Raw genomic sequence first — 18,541 nt, 5'->3', positions numbered from 1 at the left:
GGGGAGTTGGGGGAGAAGTGGAGGGGTAGGTGAGTGAGGTGACGGGAAGGTTGGGGGTGTTGTAGATAGTGTGGGAGGTTAACGGGATACAGACGGGATGGGGAGTTGAGGGAGAAGTGGAGGGGTGGGTCAGTGAGGTGACGGGAAGCTTGGGGGTGTTGTGGAGAGTGTGAGGTGTGAGTCAGTGGGGTGACGGGAAGCTCGATAGTGTTGTGGACAGTGTGGTATGTTTCAACGGGATACAGACAGGATGGGGAATTGGGGGAGAAATGGGGGGGGACAATGGGGTGATGGGAAGGTCGGGGGTGTTGTGGACTGTTTGGGAAGTTAACGGGATACAGACTGGATGGGGAGTTTGGACAGAAGTGGAGGGGTGGGTCGGGGAGATGACGGGCAGGTCGGGGGTGTTGCAGACAGTGTGGGATATTAATGGGATACAGACAGGATGGGGATTTGGAGGATAAGCCGATGGGTGGGTCAGTGAAGTGACGGAAAAGTCGGGGGTGTTGTGGACAGTGGGAGGTTAACGGGATGGGGAGTTGTGGGGTGGTGGACAGAGAGGAGTGTCAGTGGCGTGAAGGTAAGGTCTTGGGTGTTGTGGACAGTGTGGGAGTTTAACGGTATACTGACGGTATGGGGAGTTGGAGAAATGGGGGGTCTTGGTGAGATTACAGGAAGGTCAGGGGTGTTGTGGACAGTGGGAGGTTAACAGGATACAGACAGGATGGGGAGTTGAGGGAGAAGTGGAGTGGTGGATCTCTGAGGTGACGGGAAGGTCGGGGGTGTTGTGGAAGTGGACGAGGGGTCAGTGGGGTGATGCAAAGGTCGGTTGTGTTGTGGACAGTGTGGAGGTTAATGGGATACTGACGGGATAGGGAATTGGGTGCGAAGTGGAGGGGTGGGTCAGTGGGGTGAGGGGTAGGTCGGGGGTGTGGTGGACAGTGTGGGAGTTTAATGGGATACAGATAGGATGGGGAGTTGGAGAAGTGGAGGGATGAGTCAGTGGGGTGACGGGAAGCTCGATGGTGTTGTGGATAGTGTGGTAGGTTACAAAGGGATACAGACAGGATCGGGAGTTGTGGGGAGAAGTGGAGCGGGGGGTCAGTGAGGTGATGGAAAGTTCGGGGGTGTTGTGGACAGTGTAGCAGGTTAATGGGATATAGACAGGATGGGTGAGAAGAGGACGGGGGGGGGGTCAGTGGAGTGACGGGATGGTCAGGGGTGTGAACAGTGGGAGGTTAATGGGATACAGACTGGATGGGTATTAGCGGGAGAAGTGGAGGGGAGGTCAGTGGGGTGACGGGAAGGTCAGGTTTTGTGGACCGCGTGGGAGGTTAACGGGATACAGACTGGATGGGGTTTGGGGGAGAAGTGGAGGGGTGAATCGGGGAGGTTACGGGCAGGTCGGGGGTGTGGCGGATGGTGTGAGAGGTTAACAGGATACAGACAGGATGGGGAGTTGGGGGAGAAATGGAGTGTTGGGTCGGGGGTGTTGCGGACAGTGTAGGAGGTTAATGGGATACAGACTGGATGGGTATTAGGGGGAGAAGTGGAGGGGAGGTCAGTGGGGTGACGGGAAGGTCAAGTTTTGTTGACAGCGTGGGAGGTTAACGGGATACAGACGGGATGGGGAGTTGGTGGAGAAGTGGAGGGGTGAATCGGGGAGGTTACGGGCAGGTCGGGGGTGTGGCGGACAGTGTGGGAAGTTAACGGGATACAGACAGGATGGGGAGTTGGAGAAGTGGAGGGGTGGGTCTGGGAGGTGACGCGCAGGTCAGGGGTGTTGTGGACAGTGGGAAGTTAACGGGATACAGACAGGATGAGGAGTTGGGGGTGAAGTGGGGTGGTCATTGGGGTTACGGGAAGATCGGGGCTTTTGTGGACAGTGTGGGAGGTTAACTGGATACAGATGGGATAGGGTGTTGGGGGAGAAGTGGAGGTGAAGGTCGGTGAGGTGACAGGCAGGTCGGTGTTGTGGACAGTGTGGTAGGTTACAAAGGGATACAGACAGAATGGGGAGTTAGGGGAGAAGTGGAGGGGAGGTCGGTGGGGTGACAGGAAGGTCAGGGGTGTCCGGACAGTGTGGGAGGTTAACAGGATACAGACGGGATGGGGAGTTGGGGAGAGAGGTGGAGTGGGTTGGTCAGTGGATGACAGGAAGGTCGGGAGTATTATGGACAGTGTGGGAGGTTAACAGGATACAGACGGGATGGGGTGTTGGCAGAGAAGTGGCGGATGGAGTTCAATGTGGATATGTGTGAGTGACACCCTTTGGAAGGTTAAACCTGAGGCTGGATTAGGTGGTTAACGACAGGCATCTCAACTGTGCAGACGGCCACGTCCAGCAAATTTATTGTCATGAAGAGGTTGGCCTCGCAACTTGAGTCGTCTGGGATTGTACTCACTAGAATTTAGAAGAATGAGTGCAAATCTGATAGAATTGTTTTTAAATTATGAAAGGCACCGATTGGAGAAAGGTAGGTAAGGTGTCCCCAGTGGTGGTGGTGGGCGTAGGGAGACCATAACTTGGGGAACGAACTGCAAGATTCAGGGTAGTAGATTCAGGACGGAGATGAGGAAGAACTGCTTTTCCCAGAGGAATTCAGTGGTTCTCAACCTTTGTCTTCCCACCCACAGACCACTTTCATTAATCCCGATGCCATCGGTGCTCTGTGATTAGTGAGGGGTTGCTTCAGGTGGTCTGTGGGTGGGAAGACAAAGGTTGAGAACCACTGATCTACAGAATTCAGTGGAGGCCACCTCAGTAAGCATACTGAGACAAGGTTGGATGGATTTTTACACTGGAAATTTAGGGATGTGGGAAAAAGGCAGGCCTCAAAATGAGCCTCCCGTCAGATCAGCCATGATCTCATTGATTGACAGAGCAGGCTCGACTGGTTGGATGGCTGACTCCCACTCCTATTTTGATGTCATGTAATTACACAGGACCACACGGTACAGACCCTTCGGCCCTTGATGTTGTGCCAACCCATATATTCCTTTAAAAAAAACTTCTAAACCCTCCCTGCCTCGTCACCCTCTATTTTTCCTCTATTAAGTGTCTCAATGTTTCAGCCTTGAGGTGTTCCATGCACCCTCAACTTTTACCCCTGATGTTGCTCCTTACAGTCAAGGGAAAGAGAGTCCTCTCAGATCCACAGCTCCCTCAAGGTTGCCACATAAGTTGACAGGGTGGTTAAGGCCTGCAGCGTCATTTGTCTGGGAAGCTGCAAAAATTATTTCCGTAATGGCAGTGCTGGTGTGGACCAGGAGAGCAAGGAGACGCAGTGTTCCCTCGTGGGCCTCCTCCGCCTAGTCCGGCTGCCGTCAGCTCCCTACAGGCTCTAATTGGTGGTTTATTTTAACACCCTGTGACCGCCGGGCTCTGGGTCCAAGATGGAGCCGCCTGTGTTTGGTAGTGGCCTTCGAGGGGAAGCAACGGACTGGCGCAGGGCGCCAGAAAAATGAGGAGACCATCCCTCCCATTTGAGTGGGAGCAGCTGAGGAGATGGACCCCATGGGACACGGCGGGGGACCCGCGGGGGGTGGGGGCTCTGCGGCTGAAGAACACACAGGCAGCAGCTGCTCTTGGCGACTCAAGGCAAGGAACCCGCGCTGGGCTGCTGGCAATGGTGGTCCCCTGGAGACCAGCCCGAGACTGGCTGGAGTGGTTACCAGGTATCGGTGCTGGGCCGAAGGGTCCCTGACCGTGTTGGGAGGTTCGAGTCCTGTGCAGTCTGTGAGGAGTTTGTATGTTTCTCCCCGCATCTGTGTGGATTTTCTCCAGGGGCTCCAGTTTCCTCCCAATGAGTGGTGGGGGGGGGGGGGGGGGGTAGGTCAATGGGGTGTATTAAAGGTTTTCACATTGTTTGAAGTCGTTCTGACTCGATCCCTCTCTGAGCACCGGAGCGGGAGCCTGAGATGGCAGTCTTTTGACCGACGAGGTGACAGAGTGATGAGCAGAAATCCCCCCCCCCCCCCCACCCCACCATGGGGTGCTTCGCGAACAGGCTCCCTGGCAATCCTCCAGAACTCCTGGACGGTGAGGCCACTGCTCTTAAGGCCATTGGGATGTCCTCAGCCACTGCCCGCTGTGTTTAGTTCTGCTTATGACAGTGCCCCTCAAAATTTGGGACGGACACAAAGGAGGAGCAGCTTTCTGCGACAAATCTGTGGAAAGTCTCTGCCCTGCGGTGGCTGCCTCAGTGAAGCAACTGGGCGGAATTTTCCTCAACACCTCCAGCCTTCATATCACCTGTTCTGGGTCCCACTTCGCTCTACGCGAGTTTTATCAGAGACCTGGACAGGAAAAAAAGTGTATGGGGCAGGAAGTTTGCGGATGACACGTAGTTTTAAGGTGTTGGAGATGATGTCGAAGGATGCTGTAGGAAACGGATAGGATGCAGAGTTTGGCAGAGGAATGGCAGGTGGGGTTCAATCCAGTTAAATGTGGTGACGCACTGTAAACTAGAACTTGCAAGTGGAGTGCATAGTGTGGAAGAACAGAGGGATGTTGGGAGGCTGCCATGCAGGTTGGCAGGGTAGTTAGGAAGGCTGGCAGTATGCTGGCCCTCATTGGTCAGGGTAAAAAGACACCAAAATGCTCGAGGAACTCGGCCGGTCTTTCAGTGACAAAGATGTATTGCCTTCATTTGTCAGGGGATTTAGTTCAACAGCCGTGAGGTAATTTGTACCACTAGTTGCACCACATTTGGACTTTTGTGTTCGGTTCTGGTCATCTCATTACAGAAAGGATGTGGTGGCTATGGAGAGGTGGGGAGGGGAGATTGACCAGGATGTTGGATGGATGGGAGAACGTGTCTTTTATGAAGCAGGGTGAGCAGAGGGGGGTAGGCGGGGCTTCCTTTCGAGCTAAGAATAATCAGCAGAAATCGCTGGGATGCTTCACGAACTGGCTGCCTGAAAATCCTCCAAAGCCCTCCCAAACACCTTGAAGGTGAGGCTGATGTTATCAGGCCTTCAGGACACCACCAAATAATTGTCAAGAACCAGCTAATTAGTGATGAACCAGCAGTGGAGTCTGCAGCACTAATTTATCATGCAAATTAGACCAGGGATAGCAGTTCTGCAGTGGAATAAATCCACCCATGCAAACTGCCAGCTCATTCCTCGATCTGCGTCGTTCGAAGCTGCAGGGGTAAACTCGCGAAATGTCTGCCAGAGTGCTCCCGCACTGTTCTCACAAAACCTCCTTTCCAATCAGATACTTTAACCCATTATTATTATTACTGTCCCAGTGTTAGACTGTGACTTCACTTAGCCACACTCCAGGAGTGTGACGGGATGGGGGAAGAGGGAGCTTCACTCTTGTGTCCCACCCTGGGAGTATGTGACAGGATGGGGAGAGGGAGCTTCACTCTGTGTCCCACCCCCAGAGTGTGTGACGGGACAGGGGAGAGGGAGCATCACTCTGTCTCACCCTGCGAATATGTGATGGGACTGTGAAAGTGTCCTCACTCCATCTGTGCTGGGACGGTCCGGGGTGACCTTTACTCCTTGTCGGATCCCAGAATGCACATGCGACAGGTCCAGAAACCACGTCCAACCTCCCCCCTACAACATCAACAAGCCAGAGACAAGGGCCAAGTCTTATCAAGGTTTATTCCAGGGGGTGACACCACCACTCACCGTATCCCACTCCAACTCATCGAGGTGCAGACCACCCTCTCCCCCTCCACTACTGAGCACAGCAGCACCGTCTTCTTAACACTTGAACACAGTCGACCAGCCGTCACCAGCTCTGGCAGCGGGATCTGCCTGTTGTATGGGAGGCACAGAGCCACGTAGTGGGCGTGGAACCTCATTGGGTCACCTGCCCAGAAGAGAGAGGGGCGGTGAGGCAGTGTTGTTCCTGGATTGTGGACGGCTGGGGAAAAGAATTGGGGTAGAGGGGGTCACACAGTCAGGGAGGGGGGGGTTTGAACAGGAGAGCAGAAAGCAGACAGGGCTAGAGAGACAGGGAGGGGGGTTTGAACACGGGAGGAGGAGAGGAAGGGGCTAATGAGAAGGAGGGGGTTTTGAACAGGAGGACGGAGTGGAGGGGGTTATAGAGATGAGGGGATTGACAGGGACGGAGAGTGGAGGGGGGGTTATAGAGACAGAAGGGGGTTGAACAGGGGGATGGGGATCGGAAGGGATTACAGAGACGGAAGGGGGTTGAACAGGGGGACGGGGATCAGAAGGGATTACAGAGACATGAAGGGGTGTTTGAACAGGGGACAGGGAGTGGAGGGGGTTACAAAGACAGAGAAGGGTTCAAAAGGGGACGGGGAGTGGAGGGGCAACAGAGGCAGGGAGGAGGGTTAGAAGAAGGGGGTTACGGGGAGGGTTAATGGAGACAGTGCCAAGGGAAGTGTCTGGGGTTTGAATCGACATCCTAGAACACTCACCTGGATAGACGAGGAAGTCTCCGCCGAATTTGCCGGCGGCTGTGAGGTAGTATCCACGCCGGCGCAGGTCCCTGTAGATGGCGTAACGGAGGTGATAGGTAGGGTCTGAGGGGTGAGGCCAGTGGGGAGATGGATGCCTCCAGTCCAGGCACCGCAGGGTCCGGCTCCGGGGGCAGGCGGTGGGTAGGTGCACCAAGCAGGAGGCTAGGGGGAACGAGAAATCCCGGTCCAACCCCTCCAGCTCCTTCAGAGGGGCGAGGGGAGAGTCCACCCCCTCTGCCTTGGGGTCCTGTCCATCTGGTGAGAGAAAACAGGGTGTGAGAGGGCTTCTTTGGCCCTGGCAGAGAAAACTGGGAAGTTAAGTGGATCCCTTGTGTGAGGGGAGAGAGAACTGAGAGGTCCCATAGATTTGGGGGTGGGGGGGTTTAAAGCGTTCCTTATACACAAGTTGAGGGAACTTGAGGGGGGGGGGGAGAAGGGTTAGAGGAGTCCCGTGAAGCTGGGGCTGAGAGCCCCATCGCGTCTGCTCCACCATTCTAATCACGAGCTGATCCATCCTCCCACTCAGCCCCACTCCCCAGCCTTCTACCCGTGACCTTTGATGCCCTGACTTATCAAATACCGGACAATCTCATTCCTTAAACACACCCAACGACCTCGCTTCCATGGCAACGAGTCCCACAGACTAAAGGGAATTTCTCCGCATCTGTTTTAAATTAACACCCTTTTACTCTGAGATTGTGCCTTCTTGACCTAGACTCCCCTACCTCCGGAAAACGTCCATGCCATGTCTACTCTGTCCAGGCCATTCAACTTTCAAAGTGCCTGTTTGAGGTTCCCCCCCCCCCCATCATCCTTCTGTACTCTCAACGAGTATGGTCCAAGAGCCGGCACTCGTTCCTCATATGCTAACCCTTTCATCCCTGCTATCTTTCTGGTAAATCTTCTCCGAATCAGAATTTAGTCATGTGTCATGAAATGAGTTGCTTTGTGGCAGCATCAGAGTGCGTACATTTATATTTTTAACCACCTCATGTCCTTTCTCAAATAAGACACCCAAAACTGTATGCAGTTCTCCAAGTGAGGCCTCACCAGTGCTTTATAGAATCAGGATTTATTGTCACGAGCGAGTCAAGAAATTCAGTGTTTTGTGGCAGCAGCGTAGTGCAAGCATTCATATTATAACCATCTTACCACAAAAACTTTTTTAAAGTGCACAAAAAGTAAGGCAAGGAGTTTGGTTCATTCATCATTCAGGAATCCGATGGCAGAGGGAACAAGCTGTCCTTGTGCCACTGAGTGTTCGTCTTCAGGCTCCTGGACCTTCTCCCCAATGGTAGCAGAGTGAAGAGGGCATGGCCTGGGTGGTGGAGGATCTTTGAGGATTGAGGCTGCTTTCTAAAAACAGCACCTCATGTCGATGTCCTCAATGAAGTGAAGTCTGGCGCCTGTGATGTCGCAAGCCAAGTGAACGACCCTCTGGACTTTATTCTTGTCCTGAGAGTTGGCCTCTCTGTACCAGGCGGTGATGCAACTGGCCAGAAAGCTCTCCACGGTACACCTGTAGAAGTTTACAAGAGTCTTCGGTGACATATCAAACCTCCTCCAGCACCTCACAAAGTATATCCACTGGCGAGCCTTCTTTGTGTTTGCATTGACGTGGAGGCTCCAGGACTGATCCTCGGAGATGTGATGCCCAGGAATTTAAAGTTCTTGACACTCTCCCCTACTGAGCCCTCGATAAGGACTGGATTATGTTCCCCTGACTCCCTCCTGAACTCCACAATCATCTTCTTGGTTTTGCTGATGTTGACCATAAACGTTATGCTATTGCTCTAGAAATGATATATATTTGCTTTAGGGAATAGATGACATCAATAGGTGGTAGGGGAGGTGGTGCTAAGGACACCAAAAGGTTGCGGAAAGACTTGGATAGATTAGGAGACTGGGCAACCAAGTGGCAGATGAAATACAATGTTGGAAAGTGCACTTTGATGGGAGGACTGGATGGGCAGATGATTATTTCAATGAGGAGAAAATTCAAAATTTGGAGGTGCAAAGGAACTTGGGAGTCCTCGTGCCGGACATCCTAAAGGTTGACCTCTAGTTCAGTCGGAGGTGAAGAAGGAAAATGTAATGTTAGCCTTCATTCGTGGTTTGTGCCATGCCTTTAGAGCGCCAGCGATCAGGAGTGGGGATCAAATCCCACACTGTCAGTAAGGAGTTTGTACGTTCTCCCCTTGTCTGCGGGGTTTTCCCCGGGAGATCCAGTTTCCTTCTACTGTTCAAAACGTACCGGGGGTTGGGAGGAGTCACGTGATGGAGTAGTGGCCGGTCAGGGAACTCCAGCCCTCTCCAGAAAAGTAAAATAAAGACAGTGAAAAAACAAAGGCACAAACACAAAAACCAAAATAAAGTGAAAATAAAGGTGTGGAGAAAAAGGCAGCGAAAAAAGAAAAGTCAAAAGCAACGGGAAGAAGAGAAGAAGAAAGGACGTCGGAAGAAGAAGGTGAAGGCCTTACCTGTCCGAGGAGGCCAGACGCGGAGAGAGAAGCCTGCTCCCTAAGGTCAGCTGAAGTCCCGAACTCGGGATTACAAAAATGGCTCACGGAGCCAAGCAAAAGTGCGCAACAGCGCATGCGCTACTCCTCGCGCATGCGCGATGCGCAAGATAAAAATAACACTGACGGGAGGGGGGACCAGCTGAGGAGTCGATCTCCACAGCTGAGAATGACAGCCACAACAAAACAGCAAGAGGAAGACACAGAAAATAACGAGAGCAAGAAAGAAGAGAGTAAAAAGAAATCAAAGAAACAGATGACCAACCCAGAGGAAGACCAGCAGCAAGACACTTCTAATAAAAATAAGAAGACCAAAAATACCCAACAAAATAAAACAAACAAACCAACAAGAAAACCAGAAGAGACAGAGGTAAAGGACACAGATCCTGGAATGGACTCAGAAGAAGAGGAAGAACACAGAAAAATGGAAGATGAAGGGAAGGGCAAGACAATGGATATTTTTTATTAAAGAATATATGGAATCAGTAAAAGAATGGCAGTCACACGAATTCAGTGAAATAAAAAGAAGAGTAAAAAGTACAGAAGAAAAAATGAATAGATTAGAGATGGTCATGTCAGATATAGGAAAAAGAGTGGACAAGGTGGAAGAACAAGAAACAGCCATAGAAATGGAAGTAGAGGACTTAAAAAAGAAATTAGAAGAATCTGATAAAAAAGTTAAAGAGACACAAGAGTTGTTAGCTCAGAAGATAGATATAATGGAAAATTATAGTAGAAGAAACAATATAAAGATAGTGGGCCTTAAGGAAGATTAAGAAGGCAAGAATATGAGAGAATTTATAAAAGAATGGATCCCCAGGGTCCTAGGAAGACCAGAACTACAGGAAGAAATGGAAATAGAAAGGGCACACAGAACATTAGCCCCTAAACCACAACCACAACAAAAACCAAGATCCATTCTAGTAAAATTCCTAAGATATACAACAAGAGAACATATATTGGAGAAAGCAATGAAGAAAATAAGAGAAGACAAAAAAACCACTGGAATACAAAGGTCAAAAAATTTTTTTCTATCCAGACATAAGTTTTGAACCAGGACTCATCGTAGAATGGATCCAGAGGAGGACGTGCAGAGTTTAGCATTGAAGCTCCGTTTTAAGCCAGTGAGGCTCTCTGAAGGTCGCACTCAACAGCTTTCAGAACAAGGGGCTGGACGGGTGCCAGTGTTTCGCACAGCGGCCACTGTGGGTGCTGTTCCTGAGGCTTTGACAGTTGAATCAGCTGGGACGCCACCAGCTGGAGAGTTAAAGAGCTGTCATTCGACTGCTACAACAAAATGCATCTTCAATTACAACGGTTTTTCCAGACATCGATTCAGTGAAGATGATTAAAGAGATTTGGCTTAAAGATAACCCTGATCTTCAGTCTCCTGGCATTGCTGGGGGGACTTTGAGAGGAATTTTTATACGAAGTCAAACTGCTAGAAAAGATACTAAATTAAGGGAAGGGACAGAAGATCCCGTGGTCTCTAAGGAACAGCAAGACCCCATTATGCCTGAATCTACTTCTGTTGAAATGTCTGTTAAGGATCTTGAAGATAAGATATATTCTGTATCGAGTCACTTAGCTAATTTTGTGAACCTGTTTATTTCCAAGATTCATGCGATGGCGGAAGTCATTAATGGAGCTTTTAAGCTTGAAACCATTGAAAGATTTGAAATGTGTGATCAAGGTTTAGTCGATGCACAGGATCAACTGCAAGATGAAAATAGAATAATTGAAACATTGCAGATCCAAAATAAAAATTTAGCAAAAAATGTTGATTATTTGGAGAATCAATCTAGACGGAACAACGTGAAAATTGTTGGTTTGCCAGAAGGCATAGAAGGACCAGATCCAAGAAAATTTTTTACTGAATGGATTCCACGAGTGTTAGGATAGGATAAATTCCCTGAAGGTTTAATACTGGAACGTGCTTATAGAGTTTTAAGAAGAAAATCTTTTTCAGGACAGAATCCAAGATCTGTTTTGATCCGTTGTTTAAACTATTGTGACAGAGAGACAATTTTACGTACGGCTTATTAGAAATGCCCAGCAAAATAGATCTCCTTTGATGGTTCAGAATAATCCTGTTTTCTTCTATCAAGATTTGAGTCAAGAAATTATGTTTCAACGACACGAATTTAATTCTGTGAAAGAACGGTTGTGGAAAAAAAAGACATAAGGCAACATTCAGGTATTCTGCGGTACTGAAGATTTTTTAGGGAATAGGGAAAATGTTTGATGTTTTAGAAATGTTGTCTTATAAAGTGTTCAAAACAAGAAAGCAGAAATGGATAAGAAGGAAAGGTAATGATGGAGAAACGGAAAGGGAAGATAAACAACGCTGAACTATATGACTTTAAATATTAATGGAATACATAACCAAATCAAAAGGAAGAAACTGCTAAATTTACTGAAAAAAGAAATAATTGATATAGCATTCGTGCAAGAAACACACTTAACTGAAGTGGAGCACAAGAAATTGAAGAGAGATTGGATAGGACATGTAACAGCAGCGTCATATAATTCAAAAGCTAGAGGAGTAGCTATATTAATCAGTAAAAATGTACCAATTAAAATAGAAGAGAAAATAATAGATCCAGCAGGGAGATATGTAATGATAAAATGTCAGATATATTCGGAGTTTTGGAATTTACTCAATGTATATTCACCTAACGAAGAAGATCAAAAATTTATGCAAGATATTTTTTTGAAGATAGCAGACACGCAAGGGAACATACTAATAGGAGGGGATTTCAACCTTAATTTGGATGCAAACATGGATAAAACTGGGAAAAAAATTAACAGAAAGAACAAAGTAACCAAATTTATAATTAAATCAATGCAAGAAATGCAACTTTTGGAAAAGGAATATTCATATTATTTGGGTAGACATAAAACATACTCAAGAATAGACCTATTTTGTTATCAGCTCGTATGCAAGATAGAGTAAGAAAAACAGAATATAAAGCTAGAATATTATCGGACCATTCAACCTTGATATTGACAATAGAGTTAGAGGACATCCCTCCAAGAATGTATAGATGGAGATTAAACTCCATGCTACTTAAAAGGCAGGATTTTAGAGAATTAATTGAACGACAAATTAAAATGTACTTTGAAATAAATACGGAATCAGTGAAAAATAAGTTTATACTATGGGACGCAATGAAAGCGTTCATCAGAGGGCAAATAATAAGTTATGTAACCAAGATGAAGAAGGTCTACAATCAGGAAACAGAGCAGTTGGAAAGGGAAATAGCAAATATAGAAAAAGAATTAGCAATGAAGGAAGACAACTAAAAGAAGAGAATTGGCAGATAAAAAAATATGAAACACTACAAACATACAAGGTGGAGAAGAACATAATGAAGACAAAACAGAACTAGGAGAAAAAACGCACAAAATTCTTGCGTGGCAGCTTAAGACAGAACAAACTAAGAGAATGGTATTGGCATCAAGTAAAAAAAAACAAACAAATCACATATAATCCAACGGAGATTAATGAAAACTTCAGAGAATACTACAATTATACCAAACTGAAAACTAAGGGAAAGAAGACAGAATAGACAAATTTTTAACTAAAATTGAACTACCGAAATTACAAACAGAGGAACAAAATAAATTAACAGAACCATTTGAAATAGTAGAAATAAAAGAGATAATAAAAAAACTACCGAATAATAAAACACCAGGAGAGGATGGATTCCCAATAGAATTCTATCAAACATTTAAAGATTTATTAATTCCTCCCCTCCAGGAAGTAATCAACCAGATTGATAAAACACAAAGCTTACCAAATTCATGCAAAACAGCAATAATTACAGTAATACCAAAGACAGGGAAAGATCCACTCGCACCAGTGTCATATAGACCAATATCTTTACTTAACACAGATTATAAGATAATAGCTAAACTATTAGCAAACAGATTAGCAGATTATGTACCGAAAATGGTAAATCTAGACCAAACTGGATTTATTAAAAAAAGACACACAACAGACAATATTTGTAAATTTATTAACTTAATTCATGCAGTAGAAGGAAATAAAGCTCCAACAATAGCGGTTGCTTTAGACGCAGAGAAGGCCTTTGACATAGTAGAATGGAATTATTTATTCAAAGTACTACAAAAATTCAGCTTACCAGAGAAATATATTAATTGGATTAAAGCATTATATAAGGGGCCATTGTGAAAGTGACAGTAAATGGATATGTATCAAAACAATTTAACTTAAGCAGATCAACAAGGCAGGGATGCCCATTATCGCCCTTATTATTATTCGCGTTAGCCATAGAACCACTAGCAGAACTGATAAGAACAGAAAATAAAATAAAAGGGATAAAAATAAAAGACAAGGAATATAAAATCAGTTTATTTGCAGATGACGTTATAGTTTACTTAACAGAACCAGAAATATCAATAAAAGAATTACATAAGAAATTGAAGGAATATGGAGAAGTGTCGGGTTACAAGATTAACGTAAATAAAAGTGAAGCAATGCCAATGAATAATGCGGATTTCTCAAAATTTAAAAAAGAATCACCATTCAGATGGCAAATGCAAGCAATGCGATACCTAGGTATACAAATAAATAAAAACCTCGGCCATCTATATAAACTCAATTATTATCCACTAATGAAAAAATTACAGGACAACTTAGAGCATTGGAAAGACTTACCACTAACACTAACATAGGAAGGATAAACTGTATTAAAATGAACATTTTCCCAAGGATACAATACCTATTTCAGGCATTGCCAATACACTTGACAGAGAAATTCTTCAAGGAGTTAAAGAAAATAATAAGGAAATTTTTATGGAAAGGGGGGAAACCGAGGATAACACTAGATAAATTAACAGAATGGTATAAACAAGGAGGCTTACAACTGCCAAACTTCAAAAATTATTATAGAGCCGCAAAATTAAGATACCTATCAGATTTTTATCAAACAAGGAAAAAGCCAGATTGGACTAGATTAGAACTAGATAAAATAGGGGAGAAGATACCCGAACATATATTATATAAATGGGATGAAAAATTGGTACAACGTAGGAATTCTCCAGTATTACATCATCTGCTCAATATTTGGAAGAAGATTCATGTAGAAAGGAATAAAACAAATTACCAACTACCAAAACTAATACTGACGCAAAATAAGTTACTCCCTTTTACAATAGATAACCTTTCCTTTAGAGAATGGGAGAAAAAAGGGATCAAAAAATAGAAAATTGCTTTTCGGGAAATAAATTATTATCCTTTGAACAAATGAAGGATAAATATAATATAACTCACGATACAGTGTTGGCATACTACCAACTGAAATCCTACTTGAAGGACAAAATGGGAAGCAGTCTGAGGTTACCAGAGGGAAGTAATTTTAAATATGTGATTACAGACGCAATGATAATCAAAAAATTTGTAACAAACATGTCTATTAAACTACAAGAAAAGGAGAATGAGGAAACAAATAGTAAAACTAAACAAAAATGGGAACAAGATCTAAACAAAGATAAAGAAGGAAACATGGGAGAAGTTATGCTCAGGAACTATGAGAAATACAATTAACACGAGGTTACGTATGATACAATATAACTGGATACACAGGCTATATATTACACCTCAAAAGTTAAATAAATGGGACCCAACAGTATCTGACAGATGTTTTAGCTGTAAAAAGGAAATGGGAACAACAATTCATGCAATATGGACATGTGAGAAAGTGAAAAAGTTTTGGGAAGATCTAAACCAGATATTAAATATAATAACAAAAAGCAATATACCAAAAAACCCAGAGACCTTCCTCCTAAGTAACATAAAAAACAAAGGATTTGGACTTGATTTGGATGGTGCACAAAAAAGATTTGTTAGGATAGCCCTAGCTGTAGCAAAAAAATGTATTATGTCATCCTGGAAATTAGAAGATAACTTGAGAATACAACAATGGTATATAGAAATGAATAAATGTATTCCATTATAAAAAATAACATAATTTAAGAAATAATATTACAATATTCGAACAAATATGGGAGACATACATGAAACATAATGGAGAAAACCTACCGGGGACATCTACCACCTAAAATTACAGAAGGAGAAGAGAATGAAAAGAACTGACTCAGTGGAATTTCTTGTTTGTTTTTATTGAGTGACAACATTGTTTGAAGGATTTAATGTATCCCTATTTTCTGAACTTTAAATGAATGGGAGGGGAGGAGGGGGGGAGAAAACGACACTGTATATGTTTAAGAGGGAAAATGTATGTATCTTGATCAATGTGGTTTATAGTGTGAAAAATAAAAAATTTAAAAAAAAAAGAATTGGGAAAAAAAAGAAATGTGATAGTACAGGTTCTATCACCAATGTGTATATGTCCATATGTACAGATGGTAGTGTAGGATGACTGTGATTGGCTGAGAGTGTAGCCACACCTACTGGCAGGTCTTAAAGGATTGCTCCTAGCCAGACCAGGTCATTCTGGACTGGTCGACCTACTTGTGATATGCTCCAGTCTTTTAATTAATAAAAGCCTTGGTTTGGATCAAAAAAAAACGTACCGGGGGTTGTAGGTTAACAGGGTGTAATTGGACAGCATTGGCTTGTGGGCCTGTTACTCTGCTGTATGTCTAAAAAAAAATTAATTCTAGAGGGATAGCAGGGTTGTAATATTGAAACTATAAAGCACTGGTGAGACCACAATTGGAGTACTGTGAACAGTTTTGAGCACCTTAATTGAGAAAAGACATGCTGGCATTAGAGGAATGTTTGTCATATCTTGGACTACACTTGTTAGGAGTACAGAAGGATGAGGGGGGTATTTCGAATGCTGACAGAGTAGATTTGGCAAGGATATTTCCGTGGGAGGGGAGTCTAAGACGAAAGGGTGCAATTTCATCGAGGGGGAGGGAGAGACTCGATGGGGGAGGGGGGAAGGGAAGAAGTGGAGAACTCCTGAACGACCAACCCACCTGTCTCCTCATCTGCCTGTCCCTTCTTCCTCTGCTCCGTCCGGATGTGGACGACCAGCGCCTGGAGCTGCTGCCTCCTGCGCTCCAGGGCCAGGCACCTCTGCCTGGCATGGGTGTCTTCAAGGGGAGTCTCTGTCGCCAGCATGTCGGGGCCTGCTGGAGGCCCCACCAGCTGGGCCAGGCCCCCTTCCGCCAGGAGCCGGGCCTCCTCAGGCAGCAGGCTGAGGGGGAGGCCCAGGCGGTGGTTCTGGCGGGGCTGGCGGGTCAGTGAGCCAATTGGCGAGCCACAGATGCCATGGAGCTCCCGCAGAAGACGGGCCCCCTCCGCGTCCCACACCAAAGCCCGGCCCTCGGCCACGTGGATCAGCAACATGGGGCTGTTGTGGGGAGAGAGGAGATGTAGAGGTCAGGGATAGAGGGAACAAATCCCTTAACTAGCCCACCCCACATTGGCTAACCATACCATTGTCCAGACTCCCCATTCCCCTCCCCATTGACCCAGGATACCCTCTTCTACCATCGGTCCAAACCCCCCCTTCCCCCATTGGTCCAGACTCCCCTTCCCCATTGGCCCAGATCCTCCTTCCCTCAATGGTCTCGAATCTCCTTCCCCCATTGGTCCAGACTTCCCTTCCCCATTGGCCCAGACCTCCCTTCCCCATTGGTCAGACCCCTCTTACCCATTGGCCCAATATCCCCTTCTCTCATTGGGCTAGAATCTCCTTCCCCCTTTGGTCCAGACTCCACTTCCCAATTAGTCAAACCACCTCCCTCCTTCATTGGCCCAGACTCTCGCTACTCTCCATTGGCCGAGCACTCGTGCCGTCCCTCGCCCTGATTCGAGCAAGCGCCTGTCCGTTAGCCCCGATTGACCGCCGCGCCAGTCAATCTCGGAATCCACACTCCCCACTGGCTGAGCCCTTGTCACTCCCCTCACCCTTGCCTACTGTTCCTTCTTGTCGACCGCCTCGTCTCGTTGGCGCCGCTGCCGCGCCTCCAGCCGCTTGGCCTGGTAATGCTTTACCGCGGCGAACGCCAGGCACAGTAGTAGCGTCTTAGCGGCCAGGACATAGAAGAGGAGCGGCACGTTGTCCAACGCTCGCCAGTTGAACGGCATATTGTCGGCACGACGCACGCTCGTCCGCCCCCCCCCCCCATCCAGCTAATCGCAGAGCCTCTCGCTTCTGATCGACAGCCAGCACCCCCAATCACGCGACCGCTTCTCACGTGATCTCAGCTTCGGATGGGGGGGGTGCCGGTGGGCTCCGCGAGCGCCTCCGACCTGACGGACAGTCGCGTTGTCTAATAGAACGCCACCGTACCTTTCTTTGTCCCTGCCCACCCATCACTCCGCCAATTAAAGGAGGTCCACACTTCCTCCGACGGCCACGGCAGCTGATGGGTCGGATCCCGTGTGAGTGACTGCTTCGTCAGCCAATCGCGCTTGGGGCTGGGAAACTTTGAACCAATGGAGTGACGGCGAAAAACTGAAGCAGCCAATCAAGAGAGCGGAACAATCGGGCGGCGCTAATGCATATCTCCAGTTTCGAGGTAGCATGGGCTAGTACACCATTGTGGGCTAAAGGGCCTATGTTCCATTTTCCAAAATAATCGAATTAAATTGGAGACAATAAATACATAAATTTTATGTAAATTTTACAACGATCGCAGTCCAAAAATAAGTGAATTGGCCTGAATGTCTGCTTATAATACCATAACATATAGGAGCAGAAATAGGCCATTCAGCCCATGAAGTCTGTTCTGCCATTCCATCATGAATGATCCATTCTCCCACTCAGACCCACTGCCCAGCCTTCTCCCCATAAACTTTGATCAGAATCAGAATTTGGCACCAACAACCACCTTGCACGCAATGTCACCAAAATCAAGGAGCTGATGGTTGATTTCAGGAAGGGAAAGCCAGAGGTGAACAATCCAGTGATCATCAGAGGTGGGGAGGGTGAGCACATTTGGGTTCATGGGAGTCACTATCTCAGAGGATCTTTCCTGGACCCAACACACCAATGGCATCACGAAGAAAGTACGTCAGCACCTCTACTTTCTCAGGTGTTTGGAGAGGTTTGGTGGGAAATTCCTTACTGACCACAGAGCACCAATGGCATCAGGATTACTCAAAGTGGTCTGTCAGTGGGAAGGAAAAGGTTGAGAACCACTTATTTAAGGCCCTGACTTGTGCACTTTATTGATTTTCTTTTTGTTCTCTCTGTATTGCACAGTCAGTTTGTTTGCATTTGTTATCTGTTTACAGTTCTTTATTTGTCCACGTGTCTACACTGTGTACCGTTTATTTTTTGCACTACTAATTAGTGGTGACATATTAGCCCTGCACCAAGGAGCTCCAGAAAACTTTTTAATCTGTCATGGCTCCAGGCCAAGACCAAAATCAGAAGAGTTATGATTCGAGAACTGCTCTATGCAGATGATGCTGCCTTCGTGGCTCACTCCCAGCCAGAGCTGCAAGCATTATGTGAAGTATTTGCATCTGCCTGCTCTGAATTTGGTCTGAAAATTAGCCTGGGCAAGAAAGTCGTCTTTAGCCAATAAACCCATGACATTCCATCAATTACCATCAATGGG

At 46.4% G+C, this 18,541-nt stretch overlaps 1 protein-coding gene across 3 annotated transcripts in view; it reads right to left on the bottom strand.

Annotated features, from left to right (window-relative positions):
- The window catches only part of tsen34 (TSEN34 tRNA splicing endonuclease subunit), a 34,982-nt gene extending 18,012 nt beyond the window's left edge, over positions 1-16,970 (bottom strand). For 2 of the 3 annotated variants that reach the window (XM_069926956.1, XM_069926958.1), the window contains exons 1-4: positions 16,881-16,970; positions 15,944-16,320; positions 6,411-6,707; positions 5,650-5,887 (exon numbers count right to left, since the gene is read on the bottom strand). In XM_069926956.1, coding sequence (XP_069783057.1) covers positions 5,650-5,887; positions 6,411-6,707; positions 15,944-16,316 — 908 coding nt within the window. In that variant the 5' untranslated portion in view covers positions 16,317-16,320; positions 16,881-16,970. Of the gene's footprint in view, positions 1-5,604; positions 5,888-6,410; positions 6,708-15,943; positions 16,321-16,880 lie in introns of those variants that run through there. The other variant, XM_069926959.1, reaches the window with a different exon arrangement.
- Between the last annotated feature and the right edge of the window lie 1,571 nt (positions 16,971-18,541).

The sequence above is a fragment of the Narcine bancroftii genome, chromosome 3 (genome assembly GCF_036971445.1).
Source record: "Narcine bancroftii isolate sNarBan1 chromosome 3, sNarBan1.hap1, whole genome shotgun sequence".
In the NCBI taxonomy this organism is placed as follows: domain Eukaryota; kingdom Metazoa; phylum Chordata; class Chondrichthyes; order Torpediniformes; family Narcinidae; genus Narcine; species Narcine bancroftii.
Note: the sequence above shows the minus strand (reverse complement) of the source record. Positions and strands in the feature narration are given on the sequence as shown.